The 17,502-nt window shown below is 46.8% G+C and overlaps 1 protein-coding gene across 8 annotated transcripts in view; it reads right to left on the minus strand.

Moving 5' to 3' along the window:
• FRMD4B (FERM domain containing 4B) overlaps window positions 1–17,502 on the minus strand; it is a 106,044-nt gene that overhangs the window by 48,381 nt on the left and 40,161 nt on the right. For 4 of the 8 annotated variants that reach the window (XM_052679254.1, XM_052679253.1, XM_052679251.1 and 1 more), the window contains exons 1-4: window positions 16,674–16,850; window positions 3,767–3,832; window positions 3,165–3,259; window positions 2,210–2,302 (exon numbers count right to left, since the gene is read on the minus strand). In XM_052679254.1, the coding sequence (XP_052535214.1) occupies window positions 2,210–2,302; window positions 3,165–3,259; window positions 3,767–3,832; window positions 16,674–16,835 (416 nt within the window). In that variant the 5' untranslated portion in view covers window positions 16,836–16,850. Of the gene's footprint in view, window positions 1–2,209; window positions 2,303–3,164; window positions 3,260–3,766; window positions 3,833–16,673; window positions 16,851–17,502 lie in introns of those variants that run through there. The other 4 variants (XM_052679256.1, XM_052679255.1, XM_052679252.1 and 1 more) reach the window with 2 other exon arrangements.

Raw genomic sequence — 17,502 nt, forward strand, 5'->3', positions numbered from 1 at the left:
TCTGATGCTGTCAGCATCCTTGAAACTGGAAAGATGCTTTTGTAAGTCCTAAATCTGCATTATACAGCCCTTTGGCAGCTGTGTGTATCACAAGAAAATTTACATGACTGGCTTGAGTTCATGTTAACTGAAGAAAAATAATTAAAACCTGAAATAATTTACCACGTGTTTCATTAGTGAATGGCAACAGCCCAGAGCGCAGGAGCTGTGAAGCAAAGGAGAGGTATAACCAAGCACCTGGAGATGCCTCACATTCCCAGTGGTGCTGCTGGAAACTGCCTAGTGCTGCACGTTAATGAAGGACAGCTCAGGAGGGCTTTGGGTACCTTTCTCCATCTCCAACAGAAAATGGGCATCAGTTCCCTCACTTAAACATGTGCCACTCAACCGGCCCTGCTGTGCTTTCCATGCCAGCCTCCAACTGTGCAGTTCAGCTGCTCTCAGGAGAGTTTAATTAAAGAACAGACTATGGCAAGGCAAATGTGTTTGCATGTGATAAGTGTCTGAACCAACCACCCAAGGCATAATCCATCCAACAAATGACTGGAGTCTTTCACTTATCCAAAAGGTTGTGACAAAATAGTGCTGTAGATTTTGAAGACTCATTTCAGATGGAATATAAATATATATATTTACCATGAGATAGTTTTTACATTGTTAATTATCCTTCTGCTCCTCACAGACTTCCCATCCACTGCCCACTTCCATGGTCTTAATTTCTTCTTTTAAATCTCATGACCCCCGAGCAGTCAAGGCTTAAGATAAGACTCTAGAAGTTGATCTTCCCAAAGCTCACTCTTCATCTATCAACTCTTGCTCAGGTTTCTGCATATCCTGTCCTACAGAAGATCACCTCACAACAGGATGGATAAAAATGAATATCTCAAGCCAACAGCATTAACTCCAGCCACAGTTGCTCAAGTTATGTGACTGTCTTTATGGCTTTCTTGTGCTCCACTCCTGGGAGAGTCTGGCAGACAGTTTAAGCCCTGGCAACAGTCACAGGAGTCAAGACCATTGCTACCTTCTGAGAAGATCCTCAGACCAAACCCAGTCCTTCAATCTCCCTGTATATTATCACATGTAAGGAGTAAGATTTTAGTCCTCTAGGTCCTCAGTGAGCATTTAAGAGCTCATTATACACGAATATTCATTACTATTAGAAGTTGGACTCAATGGCTCTTACAGGTCTCTTCCAACTCAGGTGGTCCTGTGTGGAGCCAAGAGTTGGACTCGATCTTCATGGATCCCTTCCAATTCAGGTGACTCTATAATTCCTTTTTAAATGTTTTGTGGTTTTGTGCCTTTTTTTTTCCCTCTCTTTTTTTTTTTTTTTTTTGTTAAGAGAAAAAAAAAGAAAAGAGCTCCATCACAAATCAGCACATATTCAGCAAAAACAAAGTGCCATTTGTTTGAACCATCCCTGCAGTATCTGGGGTGCAGAGGACCTGGCGGGGTGACAACACCAACTTACCCAACTGCACAACAGGCTGCGCTTTGGAAATGCTGCAAATAATTAAGCACACAAAGGCCAAAATCTTGATATGAAAAGTGAATGAGGTCAGTCTGCCCTCATTTTCCTCACAGACTGTAAGGAAGACAAAAATAAGAACTCCAACAATACTAAGAATACGATGCTTGGTCTTTTCTGCCAGCACAGCTCTGTCTATAATGGGCCTGAAAAAGCTGCATCCTAATCAGTAGAGCTTTGCTAGCAAAAACCCTGAAGTAATGCAATTACTTTGGCCAAAATCACTTTGCTAGGATTTTAGTCTCTCCTGGGCACAGGTTTAAGCTGTGTGAGCAAAGAAGCCAGCAGCAATCCCTTTCAAGTACTGACAAACCTTAAGTAAACATGAGAACAACTATAGTTGTTTAAATAAGCTATCAAAATATAGCACTATTAAAGACAAGTTGGGCAAAAAAAAAAGATTTAAAATTTGGAGATTTAAGGATTTAAAATTATTCTTAAATAAGAAAAGGATCAATGTGCTGATAACAGTTTAAAAAGCAGCAGGTTCCAAATTACCTTATGTTGCAGGTAAACAGAAAAGAAAGCAGCACTCAGCCAGGACTTAACCACCTTCTTAAAATAACGTATCACTTTGACATTTACATCCTATATCAAATCAGTAATTCTTTTAAACAAAAATCACACTGATAAATGAGCCAAGTGGGCACTGTTTTCTCCACAGAAGGAATTACTCACCTAACAGCAAAATACAGCGTTGCTGGGCCTGGTTTCTTGGGCAAGTCATGATCCAAGACTCTGTGGTCCAGCTGCAGCCAGACACTCTGACCTCTGCAGGAACAGATTGGTGAGATGGTTAAAATTGGGAAGAAACATGGGTTTTTCAGTGTTTTTGCTCTAGTGCGAGTCCTTTTTAGAATAGCAAAAGTCAGCTCTGATGCAGGCAAGCAGTTCATCACCTTTTCCTCGCCCTCTAATTGTAGGATGTTGACATAGTTTGCTTTTGGACACTCAGGAACACCAGCCACAGCTTCACACATGACCCCATCTCAGAGCTGAGGGCCTCACATAGGAACTCATTAGTGAGGCAGCTGAAACAGTGCTCTGCATCACAGCCTCCCTAAGTGAAACTAGAAATGAATCAGAAAAATAAAATAAAATAAAAAACCCCTCAGCCCCTGTAACTTTCCCCAGGATCTGGGGGTCAGGGCAGCCTAGGAGTCAACTGCTGCCCCACAGCACTGGGACTGGCCAGCCATGGAGCATGGGTGCCCTCCAGAGGCCACAGTGAGCACCCAGGCTCAGTTTGGAGCACCCAAGGGAGTTTCTGGGGCCCAAAGGATAGTTTTGGGGCTTTTAAGTAATCCCCTGGGCAGCACTTTACCAGCACCTATAATACTCATGAAATTCATGGCATCTCTTCTTGGGGAAAAAAGCCAAGTGTCAACAGCACTGTTGAGGGATTTTATAGGTGAGCTTGAAGAAGGCACCTTCCAACAGTCAGGATTGTAGCAAAAAGATTCAAGATGAGAGCAACTTAAAAATAATACACTGGTGCTGAAAGGGCTCCACAGGCAAGCAGCTCCTACCAGCTCCTGTGAGACCCAGAAGCCACTCCTGCACCTGTGATGGGAGCAACCATATGGGAAATGTCATAATCCATTTTTTCTTTAACACAAATTACTATACTTACGTATCATCTATAAATGTTATCCCAAAGTATTCCTTTTCTTTCAGGTTGAAGTGCGAGGCCACCAGATCCAGCAACTCTCGAGACAGAAGCTTGGGCTGTTGAAAGAACCAACACCACTCAGTTCATTTCAGTTCAGACTTCTCAATGATAATGAAAATTTCCACTGGAAGCACCATGCCCAAGTGGAAAAAAACAGGTCTGAGGACAGGCTTGCCTGCCTGAAAGCATGTCTGTTAATTTTACCTGTATTGGTAGCTATAGTAAGAGATATAACTTCTTCAAATATCTCTTACAACTTCAGCCCCAAATTGCACTCCTTAAACTACCAAGCAGGGAAATCTGGCTGCAACTACAAAATAAGCATTTATTTTTAATCAACTAAGGGACAAATCAGAACCACACAGGGGAAGGTAACGAAGTACTTTGGAGCTCTAATACAACTTTTTCAGTGGGTTTATTGCATGGTTTAAGACTTTCCAATGGTCAATTCTTTGGTGCCATTCCCAGCACAGGTACACAGGGCATTACAGGAGCAGAATGAAAATGGGTCAGCACTGGGCCCAGCCATACTATACCAGTGCCCAAACCAGAAGGGTCTTTACCTGAACCAGCAGCTCCAAGTTCCTGTCATCGAGGAGATGCACCTGGCAGTGCCGGCCCTCTGTCATCTGCAAAGACACCAACATAGCACAGTCAGAACAAGAGGATCCTGGCTCATAGTACAGCCAGAGGTGGTGGCAATAGCTTCCTGCGCTTCTGATAAGTGGGGATGACCAGGGACCAAAAAAAACCTCCAAAACAAAAAAAAAATCTATGCAATGCTGCAACCAAAAGTAGGCCTGCTGCCCAGGACCTGGTCTCCATCCTGGATGGGTTCCCACTGGACAGTGTGTGTGCATGTATCAAGAGTTGTTCAAACCGCACGATTAAGAATGGAATCAGACTGCCTCAGCTCCTAGTCTGCATCACATTTATCTATTGCAAGCAATCTCTCCTCTTCTCATAAGACCTCAGAAATAGCTGCACGTTATTATGCCCTTTTAATATCTGCCCTTTGAAATTCAATACATTTCCATAAAGCTTTTACATTATTTAAACTCTGCTTTAATTCTGGGCTCCTGGCAGTGCAGGCAGAGGGCTGGCAGCACAGCTCTGGGGCAAAAGATGGTGGAGGGAACCTGGATTTGGACATCTCACCACTTCAGAACAACTCATGAACCTGGCAGCACTGGTTTCTCTCTAACTCCATTTCAAGCTCTGAGCAGAAAGTTGCTCACAGGGGATCCCAGAGAGATTGAGAGCAGCACACACCCCCCTCCATGGGGACAAGGACAGAAGATATACTGCTACACACCCAAAGACTCAAAAATGAATAAAAGTGGATCCTTCCTTCAGCCAGTTCCAGTACAAGTGAACAAATCTCATCTCCTCCCAGTACTGCCCTGTTTCAGGGCTGCAGCACTGCCTCTGTCAGGAGCAGTCAGCTCCTCTCAGCCAAATTAACAAAGGTTTACTGTTTGAACTAATTGAGTTCCTTTGGAGCAAAACCCACGAGAGAGCTCCTTTCTGAGCAGCTTGGCAAGAAGACTGGGGGTGAACAATGCCAAGCACAGCTGTCATATGTGGAAAACCAGAGATAGAGTACCTGCAGCATCAGCATTCTAAGATTACTGAAAATATAGATTTGTGTAATCACATGTATCACATTTCTCACCAAAACAGCAACAATGGTGGAAGGATCATTAGCAGAGCAAGTCTAGCCCAAGAAACAAATCATAGCAGAGCAAGTCTAGCCCAAGAAACAAATCATAGCAGAGCAAGTCTAGCCCAAGAAACAAATCAAACAGTCAGAAAACAGTTTCCATTTCTTGTACTAGAGTAGTGTGAACTTGCATGCAAGCACCAGGTGAAAATGGACCTCAGTCCCCATGGGAACATCAGTGACCATCTCTATGCAAACCACAGCCACATCCCTGCAAAGGCTTCCAGCCTCTTCCCCCCAGGTTTTGGAACAAGGCTGAAGGCTGCAGCATCCCAGTGCAGGCTCCCAGCACCTGATGCGTCTGCTGAGCATTGTGTGCTGCCCTTTAATCCATTACAATCCCATCACAGGTCCATATGTGTTACCTGGAGCTGAGGGCCCGCCTCTGTGTGTGTGCATAAACAAGCCACACACTCCCACCAATTAAGCACTTCATCAGTGCACCCTTCGAGGTGGTGCATTTCTGGCTCCTGCACACTGTTACCAATCTGCCCCTGGTGTGAGGTGTCAGATCCAATGCTGTTTCTAAATCATACCCCATCTGTTGCTCTGAGATAGCAAAAGGGTTGCCATTATTTAATTGCTAGCTGCTTTAGCTTTCACCCAGTGCAGTCGCATTAATCACTTCTGACTGTTTTAATTGCCTCAGTTGTCTATTGTCGAGTAAAAAGGTTTCTGGTATCGCAAACACATACACAAAGCCTTGTGCTGAGCAGAGAGGAAGGTTGTTGGTGAGACTAAAACATCAAAGATGTACCAACCGTAACCCGGGTTCTATTCAGCTACCCAGGGTGATCACAATAGTCCTTAAAAGTAATTGAACTTCATGGCACTATTAAAGATAGGTGAGATATAATTATCTCCGGTTTTATTGATTCAACGTAAGGACATGGTTGAGGAGTGATTTTCAGAAGGGCTGAGTACCCACAGTCATACTGTGGTTGGGAGGAGTGGCTGCAGATGCCCCAAGGATGCTGGACTCACAAGGAGCCAGAGCCAGCCCTGCCTGCAGCACAGCTTCTGCTGCACGAGTGCAGCTGGGGAATGTCTGCTAGAAGGGCATCCCTGCTCCCCAGTTCCTCAGCAGGGCTCACCAAAGAAGACCAAACATCAGCCCCCAGCTCCAGTCACAGACCCACAGCTCCAGCACCCCGCTACTTGCTGCTCAGCAGGTGCTGGGTTCCCCCTTGCCCAATTCCCAGCTCCTTGTGAGCTCCTCATGGTCACACTTTCATCTTCAATTCAATGTGCCTGGCTAATCTGAACAATATAATTGATTTTCTATTTAGCTGGACTGATCAGTCATGAGATGAGCACAGCTGTCCGGCTCAGCTAAGAGGCAGCATATGCACTCCTGAGATATATATAGACTCACATCTGTGTTTTCAGCTCATTCCCATTGATTTTGCATTGTCTGTGCAAATGAACAATTTTGTTATTTTTGCAGCATGCACCCAAGTTGGCCTTTTCAGCAGTTATTTTTTAAAAGGATGCTAATATTTAAGCTATTATCCAGTGAAGAAGGAAGCAGTGTAACATTCATTAAGAATCCCCATCCCATTCCCAATAGGAAACCAGCAGAACAATGCAACACAAACGTCTCACCATTACATTAGCAAAACTGTATCAAAATGCTGGATTCTTTTTCTTTCCCAATGTCACCCTTATGCTTAGTGCACAAGCAACTGGAAAATGAAAAAAAAATTGGAGAGGAATTGAAAGGAGGGGGAAAAACCCCATTGAGTGCAGTACTTTTGTATCACTGCAGCTCTACAGCCCTCCAAACTCACAAGTGACATTGGGCTCTCAGCAACCCAAGAACCACCAAGGTTGGAAAAGACCTTTAAGATCATCCAAGTCCAACTGTCCACCTCATCTATGCACATCTCCAATGAAGGAGAAGGAACAACTCTCAGAATGTGCATGGAAATTAAGCACAGAGTAAAAACAATTCTCTGCAGTGGGTTGAAACACTGAGAAAGGTTTAATACAGCTGTTTCTTCACATGGCTGGGAGTTTTGGCCTGAAGAAGTCCTGAAATCAGACAGTAATCTTATTTGGGTTTATATTCCTTTAATACTGCGTGCTGAGCAGAATTCTGTGAAAAGAGAAGAAAAATACATTTTCTCCCCCACCTCACTTTTGACAAAAATTAAGGCAAATTCTTCATGGAAAGTCAAGGAAGCAAGACTTTCCAAAACCTCAGTCCTCTAACAAAGAAAAAAAAAACTGTATAAAATAAGGCAGAGAGAAAAAGCTTTTTCTTGGTTATTTAAACCAATACCTTGTAATATCCTGAGTCCAAATGTTTATTTGAGAAAGAAAACCTGCAGGATATTTATGCAGCTTCTCTTCAGCACTCACTTCCTCCTTGTCTGAAGCCAGTGGTTACTTGCAGTATTTTTAGACACGTGTGTCATTGAGTTTGGAAAAAATAAAAACAAAAAGGAAAAAAGTAGTAATTAGGGCATAAACAGGAAATCTCCAAAAAACAAAACACATAGGCAAAAAAAAAATTACTCCTCCCCTGAAGAGCAGCCCAACAAAGCTCTCCTCTTCCTCATGAGAAATCCCTGGTACTGGGGTTGCAGGGCCAAGGGGCCCTCCAAATTCTCAATGCCTGTCTCTTCGAGCAGAGCCTCAAGGCACTGCACAGGTGTGAGCCCAGGGCAGAGCAAGGATTGCACTCAAAAGAGGATTTCAACCCCAAATCCCCACTGGAGCTGCAGTTAACCAGCTATAAAGCTACACCAGTAATTTCCTGTAAGGGCGTTTTTTCCCAAATCTCTCTTCTGTAACCCATAAGGCCGTAACAGATTTCAAAGCCTGCTATTGAAGCCCCTACACTGACCTTAAGTTTTCATCAGCTTTTAGGGCTTGTTTTTTCCTTCAGTCATGAAGGCATTTCGGATCCAATCCTCAGCTGCCTTAAATCAGTGCTGCTTCACTGCCTCGATCCCAGCAGCCAGCTTATGCCTGCAAACGTGCTCTGCCTGGGAAAATAGGGAATGTGACACGACAACGTGTTGCAATAAGGAGCTGCCCCAACCAGGTGCATCTCAGGAAAATAAAAGCAAAAGGCTTTCCCTCTGGAAGGAATGGACTACATGCTGGTGAGAGGGGAAAAGTGATAATTCCAGGTTTTGGTTGGTACATCTTTGATGTTTTAGTCTCACTAGCAACCTTCCTCTCTGCTCAGAGCTTCTTTGGGTGTCTGTTGGGAGAGCAAACCTTGCCATGGTCCAGCACTTGGGATCATACAAAGCTTGAAGGAAAAAGAAATAAGAAACAAAAGTTGGGTTTGATACCAATATTTCTACAAAGGCCTTTTAAAAGATCCACAAAGGTCTCAAGAAAAATGCCTGATGTACCTCTTTGCAGCCCATGGGTCCTCCAAGCCCATAGCACTGGTGGGCACAGATAGGCTAAGAAGCAACACGTGCCGTCCCACTGCTGCCCTGCTCACTCGAACAGGGCCAAGATTTTGCCTTAAATCATTTCTAATCCTGCTGTTAACCTTAAAAGAAACCATGGTCTGCCTTATTTTAAATAGCCATCAGTGCATGGGGGCAGCTGGCTGCATCCTCCACTCTCCGTGCTGCAAGACAGACCCCTCAGGACCAGTCCCATTCTGCCAGCAGGATCCCAAGTGCTGTACCCTCTCTCCTTAAAGCTGAGGACCTCCTTGTGCCTTTTGTCCCAGCAGACAGAGACCTGCAGGAGACTTGTCCTTGAATATAGCATGCACTGAAGCCATGCTTATGTTGGGACAGGCTGAGACTACTCACTTCAGTGCACACTGGTATTGATGCCCCTTGGATGATGTTCTCCAAGGAAATCTTAGCTCTGCTGAAAGTTTGGCAAAGGGTTCGAGGTAAAACACACTGCCTGGAACCAGAGCATAAAGGATTTCTAGATTGCATGGCACCTTCCTAAAATAGTCTGATGAACTGGAGATGGGAATGAAACTTGGCTGCTGCAGACTGATGGCAGCTGCTCAGCCAGAGGGTGATGGAGCCTGGCTGCTGGCAGCCCCACTGCCTTGCTCTACTGCACTGAACACAGCTTTCAGGGCCAAGTGTTGAATTTTCCTCAAGTCTCCTTTCCCCCATTTATTCTGCTGTCTCTCACCACAAGGGACAGCACATTTAAGACAATCTTCCAGTTCTCTACATTTCACTGATCATTTGCCAGTTCCTGCAGAATGACAGGCAAAGCTTCACACAGTCACTGGAACGATGAAACTTCCTGCAGAGTGCCAAAGGGCTTCTGAGCACCTTCCCCTCTCCCAGAGGGCTCAGATGTGAATAACCAGCAACAGTTCTGTGATCAGGGTATGCTGAACCCCTTTGGCTGAAGGGAGAGAGGTCAGCAGCTTTCTGAAGGGACAGCCCACTTGCTGCAGAGGTACCCTCCTCAAACTAGATCAAGATCTTACTCAATATCAAAATGCTTCTCAGGTTGTGTCATTCTGCAAGCACCACTGTCCCCATTCCTACCACTTTGCAACGTATTTCAAACAAAAACAAGGGAAGAATGGACAGTCAGCTTATACACAGAACTGAGAACTCTATGGCAAGTCCTAAAACTCAGGAAAGTTAATAGGAAGGAATCAGCACAGCTTTGCTGTAAATATGAAGTCAATGAAAGTCTCCATCCAACATCTGCTTTCCTCAGCAGAGCGCAGCAGGCATGTTTATCACACAGCACTGGGACACTGCCACCAGTTCATTGCTATGCACGAGCCCCTGGGGGGAGGGGGGATTTGTTCCTGTGCAGCCTCCTGGGGACAGCAGGGAAAAAGGATCCTGTGCAGTCCCACAGGTTTCCTGGCAGTACATAAGGAAGACTCATGGAGCACACAGAGCAGTGCAGCTCTGCGTCCTTTTCCCACCGTGGTCCTTGCATGTCACTCATCTGTCCTCCCACCCCTCCTTGCCCCCCATCCTAGTCCCTTCCTCCCTGTCCTGTCCTGGGCTTTTCCAGCTGCTCAGTGCTTGGCAGGAGCCCCTCAGGAAACCTGGACAACAGCCCTGACCAGACATGAGGTAAGCAGGAGGCAGGAAAAAAAAAAAAACAGCAAACAACAACCAGCAATACAAGTCCATCTGAACCACCTGTAATTAAAAAAAAATATGCAAAGAGTAAGCCAATAAAGCAAGAAAAGCCCTCAGCTCTCTGCAGTCTGTGCATGGGCTGCACTCAGTACTGAGCGGTGTTGCTGGGGCACTGCTGGTGGAGAGGAGCCAGCATCCAGTGCCAGGCAAACACACCGCTATGCTTCAAAGCACAACTGCTCCTCTGATCTCAGCTCTTCCTCAGCAGCCGTTGATGAGCTCCATGTGCATTTGGCAGCCCTGTGCCAGCCTCTCCAGGAGGGCTTTTCAGTGTGAGGGGTAGAGACCTCACTGATGAGACATTTAATAGCTAGATGCTGAAAGGAGCCACTGTACCAGGCACTGGCTGCCCCACCCGGTGACTTATGAATTTGGGCTTTGTTCAGCTTAAATCATATTGCAAGCAGCCTATAAGGGTAACATTTGAAAACATGTTTTCTCTGTACTCTGAAGTGACAGACCTGATTTCCAGCTGCAGAAAGTTAGCAGGATCAGGTTTGGTTTAGCGCTTTGCTAACGCAGCTGTGAGAGCACAGACAACAGAAGCAGCAGCTGTAAGTGCTGAGGGTACACACACAGCCCTTATCTGCACAACAGAGTGCAGAAGATGCACAGAAGTTCTTACAGACTCATCTGTCAGAAGAGCAAGCGCAAAAGGTTCAGCCAGCACTACCAAAGCACCAAAAGCAAACTCGCAGTACTCTGCATGCTTTCTGTCTGTCTTCCCTCCTACAAGCACAGATTCTAAACTCTGCATTACTTTCATGCAATGATAGTTAAAAACAAAAAACAAAATTACCATTGTCTGCCACTGCTAAGCATCAGAAATTAAAATACAGGTTCTTACCTCCAAGCCACAACCCTACTGGTTTAAAAGGACTGGAAAAACACAAGAAGCACACAGCAAGAAACATGCACTCAGCCTTTGTATTTTCTGCACATTTGAGCTGGGGAAGAAGGGAGACACGATCCCAGGCTTCTTCCTTTGTCATAATCTCAAGGAAGTGACCTTAGCATTTGTTGCTTTGATTACAGATTCAGAAACAAAAGCCCTTCCAGCGTGAGTCAGGGGATGCAAGATGTTGAAATGTGATTGTTACAAACGGGTAGGGGTGAGCAGGGAAAACACTGCAATTATTAATCCCTCTATTATGAAACAAAGCCAAGTCCAAAAGCAGCAGCTGACCAAAGGCACTGTGCACGGTGCCCACCTTGGGGCAGAGGATCTCAGACCTTTCACTCAAAATTTGTAACAGAAATGGAGCTACAGTTTCAGAAGCATTTTCCCAGCTCAAGTTTCAGCAGATGACATTCCCAGGCCCAGCTAATGGGAAACATGACCAAGGCAGCAGGCACCATGCACTCAGTTCTTCATTGCCCATCATTGCAAGAGGCACTCCAGGCACTGCATTGCTCTGCATTTCTCATGTTCTTTTTCAAGGCACATGGCTGCAACCTTGGATTGAGCCCACCAAAAAAAACTAGTGGGCAGCTGGTGTGTGCAATACCAGCAGGAACACAAGCTTTTAGATAACAGCACAGATTCACATCCTCAGGTGGTAAAAATGGCAGAGGAGCACCATAGCTCTGCACTGCAGCACCCAACATGAGCTGGGTGCAATGGCCCCAGAGCAGGCTAATATTCTTATACTGTCTCATGACTCCAAGAGTTTTCCCAACAGTGCTCATTATCACGAGTTCCATGGGAAAAAAACAAGATCTGCAAGGATTGAGGATGCCGATTCTGGTTCAGCCCACTGCTCCAGACCAGCAAACTGAAGGCTGGCAGCTGAGGCAATTTTGGAAAAGTATTTCAGAGTCACAAACGTGTTCATCTCCAAATGCAGGATCTAAAGCCTCAAACTAGTTGGAAAATAGAGTGAGTCATTTTTCCTTAGAGACATGACGTGAAGGTTACCTGGGTGGTGCCAGGCTCTGCTCCACTGGAATGACAGGGACAGACCAGAGGGGAAGAGCACAGCTCCTTGGGAACTTGCAAATACAGATGGAAGTGCACAACTCAGCTGTGCTCTGAGCCACAGGCAGTTTTTCTAGGTGGGAAAAGTTGGTTTAAATGAAAGGCAGTGTACTAGGAAAGGGTTCCAGCAGCTGGAGACACTAAGTTAGTGATCTGATTCAGCACAGCACATCTCAATCTCTGCGCCATCTCCTTTGGAAGTGAGCAGATGCAACTTGCTTGCCATTAGAGAGGAATTACCCGCTTTCACTAAGGCTTAGTGCACACACTTAGATGCTCTGAGTACACTTGCCCAACAGGACTCCAGTGGGCTTCTTTCCCATTAACACTCTTAACCCCCCCAGATCTGCTGCAGCCAGCCCAGCACCCACCAGACAACTCCATATCCAACACCTGTGTTACACTCAATACCTGTCCCCAGCCACCTCCCCAAAGCAATTCCAGGTCTTGTTTTGCTGCCCACTAACAACTTGCTCACCCAGTGCCACTCCTCCTGCCTTCCTCTCTTATACAAGCCAGCTACCTGCACAAAGGACCAGCATGATGTTCTTATGTACCACCTGCCCATCAGCCCATGTTCTACACCAGGAAGACACAGAGCCTGAAATTTTGTGTTGCTTTCATTGCCAGTGATGGCTTTACACAGCTAAACAACTGCATGCATCTGGGCTATTCTCAGCTTTTCAATGACCCTCATGCAGCTTACCTTTCCAACCCCAAAACACACAACTGATGCACATTTAGATGAAAGGTAGAGTATTAGCAGGGAAAAGTGTACGTGTGTATGTGTGGGAGGGCATTTAAGCTAATATTTTCCAGTGCTGATAACTTTATCCTCTTTGCAGCTTCTGAGAACGAACTGGTCTCCATCTGCACAGAAGATTAGAAGAATTACTAACCACTAATTATGACTCAGAGGTTTTGAGAGCAACGCAGACTGCATGAGGATGGCCTGATTTTCTTAAAATTAGGAGACAGAGATAGCACAGAGTTATTTTAAGCACATGGACAGTCCATACAAGCTTGCCAAGAAGTGCAGTGGCAATGCTAGCAGGAGTGACAGAAAGCTAAACGCTCAGAAATGAAGTGTGGAAAAAGCAACATGAGCCTGACATACTTTTAAGTTGCCTTTTTGTAAGCTTCTTGCTTAGCCAGAGCAAGCTGCCAGCCTCTGCACAAGGCTGTAAGGGTGATTTATACCAGAACATTCACAGGGTGATACGTCTGCAAGAGATGGGTTTTGAAAAGTGGCGCCGGCGACATTTGAAATCCAACGCATTGGGTGAGCTACGTCACACTGCACACAAATACATTCGTATGGGCCAGGGTAGGCAGTGAATAGAAGGCACTGTTTGAACCTGGCACCGGGACACCTTGGAGGAAATGAGGTGAAGTTCAGTCTGGCTATGGAGTTTGTCTGCCGAGGAAGAGGGAGGAGCGGTACAAAAATTATATTTTTGTTTCAACAAACTCCAAGAGAAAACCCTGTACCATGAGCTCAAGTGGAAATATGCCTGGCAGTAATATTTGGAAAGTGGATTTTGGAAGACTGAACGTGTAAAAGCGAGCTTAACTCCCAGGCTGAGGCTCCCGTGAGCCACAGCCATGGGGAAATCACAGTGGAACTGCACCAGTGGGGTACAAGAGGCATCACAGTGCTGGGTCAGATCATGAAAGCAAAGCAAAGCTCTTTTAGAGCAGAGGTCAATTCCCATTTCCATATAATGTTCAAAGAGGCACATTCAGCATCCTTGAATAAGGCCTGTGAGCTCCCTCAGAAAGCCCTGAGCTGGTGGAAAGGCTGAGATGGTTCTTCTGGGCTCTGCCCAGTACAGAGCCAAGGGAGTCATGCCCCTCACCCGCCCATAACCATTGACTTATAATAGTGATAAAGAAAAAAGGAGCCTCCAAGTTTGTCGTCAGCGGTTTTGTAAAGAAAAGTGAAGGTGTGGCAGCAGAGGAAGCTCACTCCTTGCTGTCCAAACCACCCCCATTAGAACCATAGGAAACAGCAGCCAGCCGCTTCCTCTCTGCTCCACCCAGGCAGGTACAGGGCAGACACGGATAAAGCTAATTTTCTGTGCTGTGTCTGCAATTTTTTTCCCTCCTCCCAGAGGAAGTGACCTTTCAGAGGTTAAGAAGTACGTCATCCCAAAAGCCACATGACTTCAATTTACAATTCTGCAGCCAAAAGTGTTTGCCAAATTACCAGCATAACTGAATAGCCCGAGCTCAGGGATGCCTCCATCCTCCTTGCCAGCTTCCCATCCAGCAGGCATTCATCACATCTCCTCATAGTCTGCACAGTTTGAGAATGCTTTACTTGGTTTCTCTTCCACACCCTGCAAGGAGCACACTGACAGGCACTAAAAAACTCAACCAACCAACTTGTAATTTATAGAAGCGAGTTGGGCTGTTTTTAGCTTTGCCATCATTCAACAACCTCGCAGATATAAAACCATATCAGTTGGTTTTCACTTCTCTGTTCACTAGATTTAGGACAGGCAGCCTAAAAACTTGCAAGGGGAGAACCCAGCCGAGTTCTTCATTCTGGAGGAGGCACCTGGACACTACAGCACTGAATATATCTGCTGCACACAGCACAAGGGGCTTGGGGAAGGGTCTCCCCATGCCACACTACCAGGTCAGAGCTGCACATGAGCTTGGCACAACAAAATACAGCTCCAAGCTCCACCTCTTTCCCTCTTCTCATAGGATATAGGTACTGTTGCATGAAGACCTCTATGCTGGACTCTCACCTCAGAATTTTCCCCTAACAGCATTACTCACACTGTCTCTCTGCAGTCACAAAGAAGATCTTTGTGCCAGCTCTTCCACCACCTCTCTGCAAGTCTGCTTTCTCCATGCTTTCAGATACTCTGCTGTGGACAATACTCCCTGGCATGCAACCAAATAATTCAGAGAGGCCAAGATCCCTCTTGCACAGATCCAGAAGTTATTTCAGAGAGAAACAGGAGGCTCCTCAGCACTGTGGCTCCAGGGCAATAGTCAAACAGGACATCCCACCTCTGGGCTGGTTTCTGTGACAAGAGATGGTGAGTACCAGCTAAGTGCTCCCTATACTGTGCTCAAAGGGAAGGTGATGGACAGAAGCTGCTCTGTCCTTGGGTTTTGGACTTTGAATCACTAAGGCAGGTAAGGGCTTTATGCTGGCAGAGAGGATTGCAGTGGAGGCAGAAGGGTCTCCTCCCACGTGATAACGCTGGCACCTAGCACCTTCAAAAGATGAAGGTGAGCTGATGTGGAAATGAGAAAGGGAAAATGTTTTTAGCACAGTTTGGGTCTCCCATCAGGTTAGCAAGCATTTTATCAAAGGACAACTTAATATTTAAGGAAAACTTCCCAGCCCAGCGAGAAGAAACCCTGCTGGCTTTCCTTCCGTCACAATGGTGGTGATTAAAACAGGGAAGAGATCTGTTCAGTGCCACCTCTGCACAAGGACCTGTAACATCATCCCACCTGCACTCCCCTTGCACAGCCTGGGCACAAATAAACCACTCATGTCCCTGGGAGATGAAATCAAAACCTGAAATAATTTACTCAGCCTCTTACAGGGTTGTGACATCCACCCAGGCTGTGACACCAACTGCTGTGCGCTCGCTCTGCTCCCACCATGGTTTTCAAACAGCAAAAGGCCAAGAGTTGAGCACAAAAACCAATGTGTTGCACAACCCAAGGAAGAGCCACAGGGCATTCTTTCAGCCATCTCTGTTTAACTCACCCCAAAATGACCATTAGGAAATTCCTGACATTAAGATGTGAGAGCAGCTTTGTCCCTGTCTGGTTCCATCGTGGGGAGGACCTGGCACAGCCCAGTGTGATGGGTAGCATCCAGGTCCCCACCCAGCACAGGCACTATCTAGCATCACTCATCTCTTCATTTTGCCCATTTTCATATCCTCATAGCAGCAAGGGAGTGATGCTACTTGAGTGCAAGGACAAACTAATCCCTACCCCAAGCCACAAGAACACAGTAACATCAGATAGAAGTACAGTCCCACTTTGTTACAAAAGAAAATTACTCTTTGAGGCAGCCACTGGCAAGCAGCAGCTGAAGAGTTGAGTCCATCTGCTGTCAGTGGGTTCTTGGCCAGCCCAGCAGTGCTGGTGGGGCAGGACAGGTCAGTAGGCAGGGGCAGGGAGGGACAGCAGCCAGGCTGTGCATTCCCAAACAATCCATGTACTCAGATGATATTCATCTGTACGCAATGCCAAGGTAATTTCAAGCACAGTAAGAGCCATCAGTTGTATAGCTGCTCTCCCACTGCTGGGCACACCTGAACCTGGGCATGCTTTCCAGCTAAACAGCAACAGGTCCCTTTGGGATTGCACAGGTACAGATGTCCCTTCAGCACTGCTTCCACGTGCACGAGAAGCTTTAATGATTACAGAGGGAGGGCAGTTTTGCTGGGAGCTCTGTAGCTCCCCACACTACAGAACAGCAGAGAGAGAGAGAGAGAGAGAAAGAAGGAGCAGCTTGGAAACACCCAACATAAACAAACATCCCAGTGACACTTAAACCAAGATTTATCACAGACAGAGCCACTGCAACGCAAACTGCGATTTCCAATATCCCGCTGTGATAAACAGAGCCCCGCATCCCCGCTGGCAGCTCCGCAGGTGTTCCCTACCTGGTAGACATCCCCGAGGCCGCACCATGCCCGCAGCGCTTGCCGGCACGCCCGCAGCCTCCCCGCGTACCACCGCCGGAGCGCCGTCACCGTCAGCGTCCAGACGCATCGGCTGCCCCCGAGCAGCAGATCCTCCACCCCGCACATCAGCACCGAAGCCATGGGTCCAGCGAACCTCCGCGTCCCGCCTGGCTGGGTGTTTAGCACGCTGGCATGCCAGCTTGCTGGCTTTATAGGGCGTGCAGAGAGCCGCGTCCAACCTCCCAACAAACTCCTCTTTCACGGCGCTTCCTGGGCAGGCTCCAGGCGTGCCCCCAGAGCCAGCGGCTGCAGTAGCCCGGCTCCGCCAGCAGCTCACACAGCAGCCTTGTCCTTCCGAGCGGCTTACACAAATCTCCGTTAAGCTCCGGGAGCTGCCACCAGGTTTTCTAATTAAATTTTAACCCTTTTGCCACGTGTCCTGACAACAACCCCATTTATACGCCACCGCCGTTAAGGGATTAATGGAGCTGCCGCCCTGTTCCGAGCTCCGCCGTGCGTTCGTCCGCATCGCTCAGCTCCGAGGAGAGGACCCAGCGGGAGGATCACACCGACACCTCGTTATCTGCCACGCGGGGAGCCGAGCTGTCAGCGCTTTCTCCCTGGGAATCCTATTTTAAAAAGCACCTTTGGGAAAAGCAAGTGGAGGGGAAAAAAATAGATCAGCGCAGCTCCTGTAGAATGGAGGCACCGATTTCCCCAGCTTGGGTGGCAGAAGATGCCAGAAGTACAAAGCTCTGTTTGCATTCGTACCGGCTGAAAGCTCAACACCTGCCGAAGAGACAGTGCT

This window comes from Tympanuchus pallidicinctus, unplaced genomic scaffold (assembly GCF_026119805.1).
Source record: "Tympanuchus pallidicinctus isolate F22 unplaced genomic scaffold, pur_lepc_1.0 scaffold17, whole genome shotgun sequence".
In the NCBI taxonomy this organism is placed as follows: domain Eukaryota; kingdom Metazoa; phylum Chordata; class Aves; order Galliformes; family Phasianidae; genus Tympanuchus; species Tympanuchus pallidicinctus.